Source organism: Babylonia areolata, chromosome 21 (assembly GCF_041734735.1).
Source record: "Babylonia areolata isolate BAREFJ2019XMU chromosome 21, ASM4173473v1, whole genome shotgun sequence".
Taxonomy (NCBI): Eukaryota; Metazoa; Mollusca; class Gastropoda; order Neogastropoda; family Buccinidae; genus Babylonia; species Babylonia areolata.
The window spans coordinates 14,572,784-14,584,981 of NC_134896.1; the positions used below are offsets into that span (position 1 = coordinate 14,572,784).

Consider the following 12,198-nt stretch of genomic DNA (forward strand, 5'->3'; position numbering starts at 1 on the left):
TTTTTATCACCCCTGAAAGCTTTCTGCTGATCATGAGGGTTCTGTTCATGGACATGTCCTGGCCTTGTCATAAAGAACAACAGGGATGATACAGCAGTCGCAGATAGTCTGTGTCTTTTAGTGGGATGTCTTTGACAGTTGCAGTGAGAAGGCTGGTCACAGATTGTTGAGGTCAGGGTGACTATCTAGCATCCAGCTTCAGAAAAAATAAATATTTTATTTTACAGACTAAAAGATGCTTCATATTGTAAGGCACGCTCCCTGCATTTAAATAATAAATCTGATTTTAACAGTACATATGGCGCAGCAGGTTATAAGGTCAATGAAAAAATGTTAAACAAAAGGGAAAAAGATCAAAAGTGAATAAGATTATATTCAAATGATGATGATTGGGCTGTCGGTGTGCATGCAAGCTTGGGACACTCTCACATTCACATGCTGAAAAATCTTATTCTTCAGAATCACTGATAAACGCGGAGTGATGGTTGGTGTCTACCATATTTTCGTCTTCAACACTGGTTGATGACAAAGCTCTGACATCATCAGCGGAACTCACTATGTCATATGTGTTGTCTGCTGTCGTGTTTGTTCTGTCAATCTCAGCCTTCTTGAATCTGTTCTTGATTGTTTTGGGGGAAACCTGCTGCCAGGCTGATAAAACCCACTGACAAACTTCATACAGTGATGCCCAGCAAAGTCTTTCAGTTTTTGCATGCTGTTTGAAAGTGGGTTATTTGCGAGTTCTTAATAAGTCTGATTCATGGTTTACTTCCCAATGCCATACTTCCTGGTTTGAATGTCAGCCGTGATATGATTCACAATTTCGTTTGGACAAATTTTAGTCGCTTATTATACGCACCGTATTATAAGGCGCATGGGTCAAAGTAGGTGGAAAAAGTATCGCCTTATAGACCATAAAATATGGTAATGCAAAACATGATTTATAGTGCATGTTAGTTTGTCTACCCACCAAATTGTCAATTTTACATCACCAATTTGAGGCAGATAGTTGCCTGCTATAATATTGTTTTATTTCATCTTTGGAGGTGGGGTGGGGTTTACCAGTTTCCCAGCACATACTAACTGAACACTTCCGTTGAATGCTGTCACATTGTTCAACCCTTGATTGGAATGCTTTTTTTTTTTTTTTTCATCCAAGACTGATCAGAATGTTGTTCTATTAAAAAAAAATGTAACAACTGAAATGACACTGTGTGTGCATAAATGTGTTAAGAAGAAAACAGAGTGAGAGAGAAAGACAGAGAGAGAGAGAGAGAGAGAGAGATTATGTGTTGTCTTCCATGTATTGCCATCAATATGCTGCCTGCCCATAATCCAGGAAAACAACAACGCATGCACTTCTTTTATTTCCAAACAAAATTTATCACATGAGGAGTGTCAGAGATACTGCATTAACCCATTGACTGCTACTTAAGGTAGGTTTGGCAGTGAACCATCACCTCACTGAGGAAAGACAAAGCTCTTGTGACTGCATTTTTTTTTGTTCAGTAAAATCAATTGCATCGTTAATAAGTACACAATACATAACAACTGCATTTCAAACTCACACCACACTGATCTCATTTGACATTGTTCAGCAGTCAAGTTGGTAAGTGTTGGACTTGATCAAACCAGTGCAGTCATGTACCCACCACTATCACACAATGTGAACAGACATTGAACTGAGGAAGTTACCCACCAAAATCAGTGAATTGTTTCAAAAAAAGAAAATGAAAAAAGATGTCCTAATGATGAAACATTGAAAATGAATATTACAGTTTATATAAGGCAAATACAATATTCTGTATGCATATCAAAGTCTTTCAAACTTAAGCACAAGCGAAACAAACATGAATGCAGCTGTTTGAATTTTCATGGTTTAGGTTTAAAATGACAGAACATAAAAGCACAGGAGAAAGTTTTGGTTTTCCTCGCTTATCAACACGACTATTAAGAATCCATCCCCTACCTTATCGTTTATTCTGTATATCTGTCTACCCCTCTGCAATGTATTCCACATTAAATCATATTTCACACATGTAAGGGGTAACATTTGCCACGTGATGGGTATATATCAATCTGTTCATGGGTGGCTGTCGTCAGAGGTTCCTCAACATAGTTTAGAGAAGACCAAAGAGCGCTTATCAACAGCAACACCAACTCCCTGAAAACACAGTATGGCTGCCTGAATGGCAGGGTAAAACCTTGACACTGATGCAAAAGTCCAGCTGACTGCTCAGGGCCATATTGGGACTGGGTAAAAATGGCCAGAAATGTAAATGCCAACTCATGGGTACATGTGAATGTGGGAGTTGCAGCCCAAAAATGAAAAATAAACCAAAACAAAAACAGTACCACCTTAGTCAGACCTCACTGGCTGACGTTCCACACTGGTTTACTGATCTGTTTTTCACACTTGTGAGATCACTTTTCCTTTGGACATGGAAAATCTACTGCCAGTCTAAAACAACTGATGGGCGCAATAGCCGAGTGGTTAAAGCGTTGGACTGTCAATCTGAGGGTCCCGGGTTCGAATCACGGTGACGGCGTCTGGTGGGTGAAGGGTGGAGATTTTTACGATCTCCCAGGTCAACATATGTGCAGACCTGCTAGTGCCTGAACCCCCTTCGTGTGTATATGCAAGCAGAAGATCAAATACGCACGTTAAAGATCCTGTAATCCATGTCAGCGTTCGGTGGGTTATGGAAACAAGAACATACCCAGCATGCACACCCCCGAAAACGGAGTATGGCTGCCTACATGGCGGGGTAAAAACGGTCATACACGTAAAAGCCCACTCGTGTGCATACGAGTGAACGTGGGAGTTACAGCCCACGAATGCAGAAGAAGAAGAAGAAGAAGATAAATAAACAACATGAAAGAGTAAAATGGCGATAGTCATTATTTACAATAAATATACTGGAACAACAGAAATACAGTCATCATTTACAATAAATAAATTGGTACCACAGTAAGCAATGCACTGAAAAAGAAAAAAACAACAACAGACCTTTGATACATCAAGTGAATGACACCTTTCCTTTTGCATATTTTCTCAAAATTTTATTCATTATAAATTGTTTTCACAAGCAAAGAAAATATGAGCTTGTTCAGAGCTTGTATATGATAGTCAGTCGTGTCCGACTATGACCATCAGAACAGCAGAGGAGGCAACTGCTGTTCCAACTATTTGGGCTAGAATTTGATTATAGTGGAGAGTGTCTTGCCCAAGTACATCCTCACTCTCTCGGCCAAGAGGGTTTTAGGACAGTCGGTGTTGGGATGGTTCCCAAAGGCCAACTAGCCCACAAGGCTGCAGCACTAAGAGACAGTGCAATTTTGCCTTCTAGTTTGAGAGTCACAGTCCTTCACAAAAGACTAAGCTGTAAATGGTTTCCCATTGACTGGAGAAACCATTGATAATACAGCTCTCACTTTGCTGTTGGCCCAAATGTAAACTTATGTCAATCTGTGATATAAGCCGAGTGTTGGGCTCAGAGCTTGTTCAGAACTGTTAAAAGCATGTCCTTATTTGGTTTGTCAGCCTAGGAAGTAGCACCATTGTGTACAAAAGGACCGTTTTAAAATCAGTTCTGCAGCTTGTTTACTTCTATGTCTAAAAGAAAAATGCCTTCTCTTAACATGGGATGTGTGTGTGAGAGAGAAAGAGAAAGAGACAGGGAGTGTGAATAATAATAATAATAATAATAATGGTATTTATATAGCGCTGAATCTTGTGCATAGACAAATCTAAGCGCTTTCCCACCAGTCATTCTCACGCATGCATAACCCTAAAACTGGAGAAACTGAAGACAAGGAAGAGGCAGAGGAGGGAGGCTATTTTGGGAAGAGGTGGGTTTTAAGGCCAGACTGGAAAGAGCTGAGTGTGGAGACCTGACGAAGCGAAAGAGGAGTCACTGTGAGTGCATGTGTGAGTGTGTGTGCGCTTGCGTGCATATGTGCACGTGTGTTGGACAGGTAAGAATGCCTCTGCAACTAGTTTATGGATGGCAGAATCACCTCTGGGGTTGTAGTTGTGCTAATGAGGTAACACACAAGCAAGGGCTGTCAACTTATTTAAGAAATAAAAACAATGACAAAAAAACAACCTCCCTCCCCCCCCACCCCCCCAATGAATGAAGAAAGCCAAGCTCACATTTCACAACCAAGTGACTCAAGCTTTTGAGTGAATGAACAAACAAATCATTCCAATATTTTATACACACCACTATCAGTACCCACACATGATTTTCAAAGTGGTAACCAATTTTATATGCTTAATAAATACATAAAAAATGCAACTCCATGAAATGTATGCTAGAGTATATGTGTGTTTGACATGACACCTTGGCTTAAAATACTGTTGAATGGCAAATTGTTATTATATGTATGTGTTTGATTGTGGCCATATATGTCACACAAATCTGTGATTATTACATGTGTATGGCTGCAGATGTATGAGTGTTTTATTCTGAGTCAACATTTTTTTTTTTTAATATTTATATTGATGTCTGCTATTATTATTGCAAATGCATGACAGAAATTATTGCAAGTGTAGTTTATCAAAGTTAATATTTAAGCACTTTCAGTATTCATGAATATAAATGAAAATATAAATAAATAAATACATAAATTCATTAAAAAAACCAAAAAAAAACAACAACAAAAAAACATGCACATTTATATGTGTGTGCTTGTATGTATAATATTGAAAAACAATGATTCTTGTGTACTGTTTACGTTTTTTTGTTGTTATTTTTTTTACACCAGAAAGAAATTATCTCACTGGAGATGATAAAGCATTCTGTATTTTGTATCGTGTACAGCAGAAGCAAAGCCATGATTAGAAGTGAAGAACACTACAGGAACTGAAGAGAGGTATTAGTAGCAGAGCAGTCACTGTCTCACACCAACATTGTAGCTGCTGTCACTGGCCCGGCAGCAGTCACCTGTAACCTTTGGGGGCTTTGTAGGACACGGAGCGATGGTCTGACAATCCCAGTTCTTTGTGACCCTCCCTGCACATTGTACACACAAGGATAGCAAAGGTACGTGAGCTGTGTCCATAAAAAAACAAAACAAAACATAACGCTACACACAAAAATGCATGTTGTCTTCCGTTTAACGTTTGTCCACTTGAAGTGATATTAGAAAATGCATGTGTGGACTCAGGCATGCATGCAAGTACAGCATGTGCATTCACACACACACACATGCGTACACTCACACATGCATGTTCCACTTACAAACATGTTTAAAATAAAGATGTTCAAAACGTTCACCTCTTTGTGCATGAGCCTGTGTGCATGTGTCTGTATGTATATATATGTAAGACACTTAAAACAAAGATGTTGAAAATGTTCACCTCTTTGTGAATGTCTCTGTGTGTATATGTTAGACACTTAAAACAAAGATGTTGAAAATGTTCACCTCCTTGTGTTTGTGTCTGAGTATAATGTGAGTTTGTTCAAAGTGCACAGTGAAATTATTTCCTTGACACCCCCAAAAAAATGAGAGCAAAAAAAAAAAAAAAAAAAAAAAAATCAATTCAAACGGCACATCAAGACCAGGTGGATAAGAATCTTCTTGCACATCTTAACTCATTTAACCCTGCGCTCAAGCATTACTCTGGTGTCAAAATTCATCTTGTTTTTCACTTTTCTACATATGTATAACCCACAAAAATGTGAAACTTATTACTGCAGTATTCCTGGACGTGTCCACGAGTAATTTGAAAAAAAAAAAAACCACCAAATATATTTTCTGTGTATTTCCCACATCAGAATGGTATGAAAGCCTGCAGAGGTTGTAAACTCTCCTGGGTTGAATGGGTTAACAATCAATGGCAGAAGGGAAATAACCAGAAGCGTCCTGGGTGCTACTGATGAGAACGCAGGTTTTCCCGACATGTCAAAATTTGGGGTGTGGAGGGTATAATCAAATGTGGGTGACCGATTCCCTGTTTTACAGAAAAAAAAAGAAAGAAAATGAAACCATCACCAGAAAACAAACCAAAGTATTAAAAGTTCAAATGTTCCCACATTCATTTGCTCCATTTCAAAATGATTTTGAAAATACCAAAGTGCAAAACAATTTAGAGCATTTCTAAACTAACAATTTGCTCTGTTTCAAAACACGTTATACAGCCTTTCAAAACAGGTGAAACAGATTTTGTGTATGACGATAAATCTGTACATATCAACTTGTAGTTTCACCCCAAAACTTCTGAAATCAGTTACTGTCATCTTAGTTTGGAATTTATCTAAAATCTTTTTTTTTTTTTTTTTAACATATAATACTTTGGATCTCAAAATATTCAAACCATCTTGCCAGGAGCGAGTTTAACCCCTTAAATGCAGAACCTTGGTGAAACGAGATCAGTGTGGCCTGAATTTGAAGTGAAAGAACTCCTTATGTACTTTTCAAAAGGTGTGTTTGATTTTGCTGAACAAAAAACAGAGCAGTCCCAAGAGGAAGAAGAATTCCAGATAATGAATGAACGGTGACTGACATCTTGACCTGCCACCTCAATCTTATTATTTTATTTTTTGCTGCCCCATCATCTGCGCCGTTTCAGTGGCATTACTCCCACGCCGCTCATTTAGATTCCCCCATACACGGCCACATCCGGGTTCGTCCGTCGCAGTTCCAGCGTCGGCAGCCACCTCAATCTTATCTCAGTGAGGTGATGCGGTGATGGTCCTTCACTCACCAGCATACTTGTCAGCTGCAGTCAAGGGGTTAAAAAAAAAAAAAAAAAAAAAAAAAAAAAAAATCACAACAAAAACCCCAAACATCAAAAAAGGAACTACTTTCTCGGTGTGTACCTGAAACATCGGTTGCAGTAGAGGTCCATGTCACAGTCGATGCAGCGAACCACGGCGTCCTCCGTGCAGATGATGCAGTATGGCAGCTCGTCTGGATCCTCGTAGTCACTGTCAGGCCCCTCCCCTTCCTTGGGCCTGCCGGCCTGCAATGACAGACACCACAGGGTGCTGACAGCAACACTCAAGTCACCATGTGATGTGATGTGATGTGATGTGATGTGATGTCCGTCTCTGGAACAGGCTCCCCCAATGTGATACCTGTGACGCAATGTAATGTAATGTCCGTCTCTGGACCTTACGCTTGGAACAGGCTCCCCCTATATGATGTGATGTGATGTCTGCTCTGGGTCATACACTTGGAACAAACTCCCCCAATGGGATGTGATGTGATGATGTGATATGGTGTAATATAGTGTCAGTCTCAGAACCTTACACTAGGAAATGCCTTCCCCAATGAAATGTGAAGTGATATGATGTGGTGTGATGTGGTGTGGTGTGATGTAGTGTGGTGTGACGTGACGTGACGTGACGTGACGTGTGTCTCTGGGTCTTACTCTTGGAACAAACTCCCCCAATATAACATGATGTGATGTGGTGTGATGTAATATAGTGTCTGTCTCAGAGCCTTACACTAGGAAAAGCCTCCCCAAATGTGATGTGATGTGATGTGATGTGGTGTGATGTGGTGTGATGTAATATAATGTCTGTCTCTAGACCTTGGCACAAACTCCCTCAGTGTAATGTAATGTGATGTAATATAATGTAATGTCTGTCTCTGGACCTTACTCTAGGAAAAGCCACTCCCAATGTGATGTGATGTGATGTGTTGTGATGTGATGTGAAGTGGTGTGATGTGATGTGACGTGTGTCTCTGGGTCTTACTCTTGGAACAAACTCCCCTAATGTAACATGATGTGATGTGATATGATGTAATATAGTGTCTGTCTCAGAGCTAATGTCTCCCCCAATGTAATGTGATGTGATGTGATGTAATGTAATATAATGTCTGTCTCTGGACCTTACACTAGGAAAAGCCTCCTCCAATGTGATGTGATGTGATGTGATGTAATGTAATATGATGTGATGTCTGTCTCTAGACCTTACACCTGGCACAAACTCCCTCAGTGTAATGTAATGTGATGTAATATAATGTAATGTCTGTCTCTGGACCTTACTCTAGGAAAAGCCTCCCCCAATGTGATGTAATGTGATGTGATATGATGTAATGTAATATGATGTGATATCTGTCTCTAGACCTTACACTTGGCACAAACTTGTTTTAAACAAGATGACTGGAAAGAACTGAATTTTTCCTATTTTTATGCCAAATCTGGTGTCAACTGACAAAGTATTTGCAGAGAAAATGTCAATGTTAAAGTTTACCACGGACACACACACACACAAACTCCCTCAGTGTAAAGTAATGTGATGTAATATAATGCAATGTCTGTCTCTGGACCTTACACTAGGAAAAGCCTCCCCCAATGTGATGTGATGTGATGTGATGTGGTGTGATGTGATGTGGTGTGATGTGGTGTGGTGTGGTGTGGTGTGATGTGATGTGGTGTGATGTGATGTGGTTGTGATGTGATGTGATGTCTGTCTATGGGTCTTACACTTGGAACAGGCTTCCCCAATGTGGACCATGGAAACAAGGACATACCCAGCATTCACACCCCCAAAAACGGAGTATGGCTGCCTACACGGCGGGGTGAAAACAGTCATACACGTAAAAGCCCACTTGTGTACATATGAGTGAACGTGGGAGTTGCAGCCCACGAACGAAGAAGAAGTTATACGATCAGCCAGCATTCAGTGAAGTGAGGTCTGGGTACTGCGGAAGAAGTGTGTGTATGCACGAGTGAGTTACGTTCTCAGTAACAATCTATCTTGTTTAACCTTACCATTTGCACGTGTATTGTCAATTATCTCTCTTATCCTAATCTGAATACTTATCATTGTGAACAAGCATCGTATGTGTGAAACAGAGAGAGACCGAATTGAGAGAATTAAAGATCAGAACTTGACTGGACACCAAGGTGTAAACATCCATGTGGAGTGATGGCCTAGAGGTAACGCGTCCGCCTAGGAAGCAAGGAAATCTGAGCGCGCTGGTTCGAATCACGGCTCAGCCGCCGATATTTTCTCCCCCTCCACTAGACCTTGAGTGGTGGTCTGGACGCTAGTCATTCGGATGAGACGATAAACCGAGGTCCCGTGTGCAGCATGCACTTAGCGCACGTAAAAGAACCCACGGCAACAAAAGGGTTGTTCCTGGCAAAATTCTGTAGAAAAATCCACTTCGATAGGAAAAACAAATAAAACTGCACGCAGGAAAAAAAAAAAGAAAAAAAGGGTGGCGCTGTAGTGTAGCGACGCGCTCTCCCTGGGGAGAGCAGCCCGAATTTCACACAGAGAAATCTGTTGTGATAAAAAGAAAAACAAATACAAATACAAATAATATTGCTAGAATGACTGCATGATATCTGTCTGTATGCAACACTTCTGCATGGTGTCAGGTACCTCTGCTGTTGCCTTGGCTTTCCCCTTCTTTGTCTTGGATGTGGATGGGTCTGGGGGTGTTGAGATGGACGCCAGATCCTGCTCCGCTTTCTCATCCAACTTGGCCTCTGCCAGGTACTGTGAACAGAACATGCCTTGTTTGTCTGATTGTCTGTTTAAAGAAAGAATTAAATCTTTGGGAACAGTTTCCTTGTCTTTTGCTCCCTGGAAAAACAAACAAACTGTTGTTGGATATTCACGCACATATAGAAACACTTAACACAATTTTGTAAATGTGATTTTGTTTTTCTTCAAGGCTTTACCTATATTTTACTGGGACTGTTACCAGTACTAACCAAAGGTTATTTATATTTTTTAACACATTAAAATCTTATATTTTTTGTTTGAATAGGAAAACAACAACAATAAAAAGAAAAAAAAAAAACCCAAACTTCCAACCAACCATGAAAAGTGCATATACTGATCCAAATCATATCTATAGCTCACCATCAGAAACAAGTGTTTGTTGAACCAAAAGCTGTGGCTGAAAAGGAAACAAGTTCACTTGAACAGCCCACATCAATCAGCATTTCATTGTTTGAATGCAAAGAAAAATCTGTCAAGGTTTCAAATCTTCCCTTGTTTCCATTACCACTTTCTGGCTTGGACAAATTATCATAATGATTTAAAAAAAAAAATCAAACACTCACATAACACTCCAGAAAAGCTCCCCCACCCTTCCCAAACATGACTTAACCCTTTCGCTGCCAGGAAAATAAGACTTAAGTGAAATCTATTTGCCAGGGTTTTTTCACAAAAAACGGGTATAAATTTTCAAAAAATTCTGTGCTCTTTGTTATTGGAGAAAGACCCATAAAAGTATATATTTTCTGAAAGGGAAATGAATAAAGAATAAAAAACACATGATGTTTTCCCATTTTATGCATCTTAAGTGACATGCTGTTGTTTTGAAATCAGTGTTTTGTTTTTTGTCACATTTTCAACTTGTTCATTACAAACATTAGTCTGGTAATTTGCACAAAAATATCATTTTCTGGACAAATGGATATCTGCACACACAAAATCATACTAGAACAACCACAATATAAAAAAACTGAAAAAGAAATAGATGCATTGTGACTTCTGCAAGTGATGATATGGATGTGAGGCCACGCCCCCTCAGTCTCCACCCCCCTCCTCTTCACGCCTCTCACACCGTCACTTCATCAGACCGCGTTGGCTGAGTGCCAAGAAAATAGCTCATACGGTGCCCTGCTAAAAATTCGTCTGCTAGAGTTGAACAGCCTGCATCACTCACTGATAGTTGTATCTTGGCCACTCTCTTGATTGCTCCCTTTATTTTCTATCAAATCGTCCTATAAATGTTCACCACTGTCTTCTCCTTCGAATTTATGCTCCAATTCTTTCTGAGCATTAGCTAAAGAAAGTAATCTTGGTTGATTTAGTTCGCCACGAGCGCATGTCTTGAGCACGGAGTCAGTCCGACATTTTGTTGAGCGAGCGAGGAGAGGAGCCAGGCAAAGACTGCGGCCAGTAACCCAACCAAAACGTTCAAATAAAGGACTGCCTTATGACGCAGATGGTGTTTCTAGCTATGAATAGAATCCAGAAAGATTCCCCAAGCTAAAGCTACCAGCATTTTTGTCAACGAACTGAATGCAAAGCAGGGAAAAGTCAGAATATTTCGATGACGAGTTATCTCGTCATGCAGGCAGCGAAGCATACATGCTTGCCATGACGAGTTATCTCGTCATGCAGGCAGCCTAGGGGTTAAGGCAAGACGGCAGACTAAGATCCAGAAACATTTTAACTAAATTATATAACATGAAAAAAAAAGCTGAAATATCAACTGATTTACTGCAATTAAGAAAGGTATGAAGTCTATGAATCTATCCAAATTATATTTTTTGCTCACTGTCGAACTGAAAATGTTGTGCTGGAATGTGATTGTTCACCTAACCTGGACAGTCCTGGCCACATCAGACTGGCATTTCACTGTTTAAAATCGCGACTTTACCACTCAGATGTTTCATGACAAAAGTAGCTGTGGCATGTTGAAGGATTTCCACAGAAACCTAACTTGTGGCAAGATCATGGATAAAGAAGTTGTAGATCGTGTTGCTGACCTGAATGTTCAGCAAGTTCATTCTACTTAATTCAGTACCCTCTTTTAATACTGGGGTGCAATAAACACAGATATGGAAAAGTGACTGTGGCCTGTCCAAAGCTTTCTTTCCTTTTAACTGCAGATAAGAAATCAAATGTCATGCTTGTCTTAATGCGACACAATTTTTGCCAATCCAGCAACGATCCAGAAATGACAGAAAGAAAATCCTATCTGTCAGGAGACAACAGAAAAAGAAAAAAAAATCACAACCCAGAAATCCAGAATAATACAGAATACTTTCACTCTTGTAATTGGAATGTGTGTAAAGAACTAAATTTCTTTCTACTTTTAACCCAATTTAATTGCTTGTAGGTTTACCACACACACACACACACACACACATGTACATACATACATCCATTCATACATACACACACACACACAACACAGACAACCGCTGTTCACAACACACACGAGTCAAACAACAGAAAACAAGAGAGGCAAGGACTTCAAGACTCACTTGTGATACGCTTAAAAAAAAATCCAAGCTTTTTATGTAATGAGTATAATTTCAAAATGTAATGTTTAAGATGAGAAAGATCAGTTTAAAGCAAATTAAGTCCCCTAGCATTAATTACAGAGTAATTTCCCTTTTTTACTATCTGCACCAAAACGTTTGCAAAATAAATAAAACTTCCATACTTAGCAAAAGAAGTTCCTGTTTGAACAAAAAATGATAAT

At 39.6% G+C, this 12,198-nt stretch overlaps 1 protein-coding gene across 1 annotated transcript in view; it reads right to left on the bottom strand.

The window, feature by feature from the left end:
- Positions 1 to 1,330: 1,330 nt before the first annotated feature.
- The window catches only part of LOC143295952 (abscission/NoCut checkpoint regulator-like), a 33,385-nt gene continuing 22,517 nt past the window's right edge, over positions 1,331 to 12,198 (bottom strand). The window contains exons 10-12 of the mRNA XM_076607659.1: positions 9,351 to 9,467; positions 6,828 to 6,970; positions 1,331 to 5,018 (exon numbers count right to left, since the gene is read on the bottom strand). Coding sequence (XP_076463774.1) covers positions 4,946 to 5,018; positions 6,828 to 6,970; positions 9,351 to 9,467 — 333 coding nt within the window. The 3' untranslated portion in view covers positions 1,331 to 4,945. The remainder of the gene's footprint in view (positions 5,019 to 6,827; positions 6,971 to 9,350; positions 9,468 to 12,198) is intronic.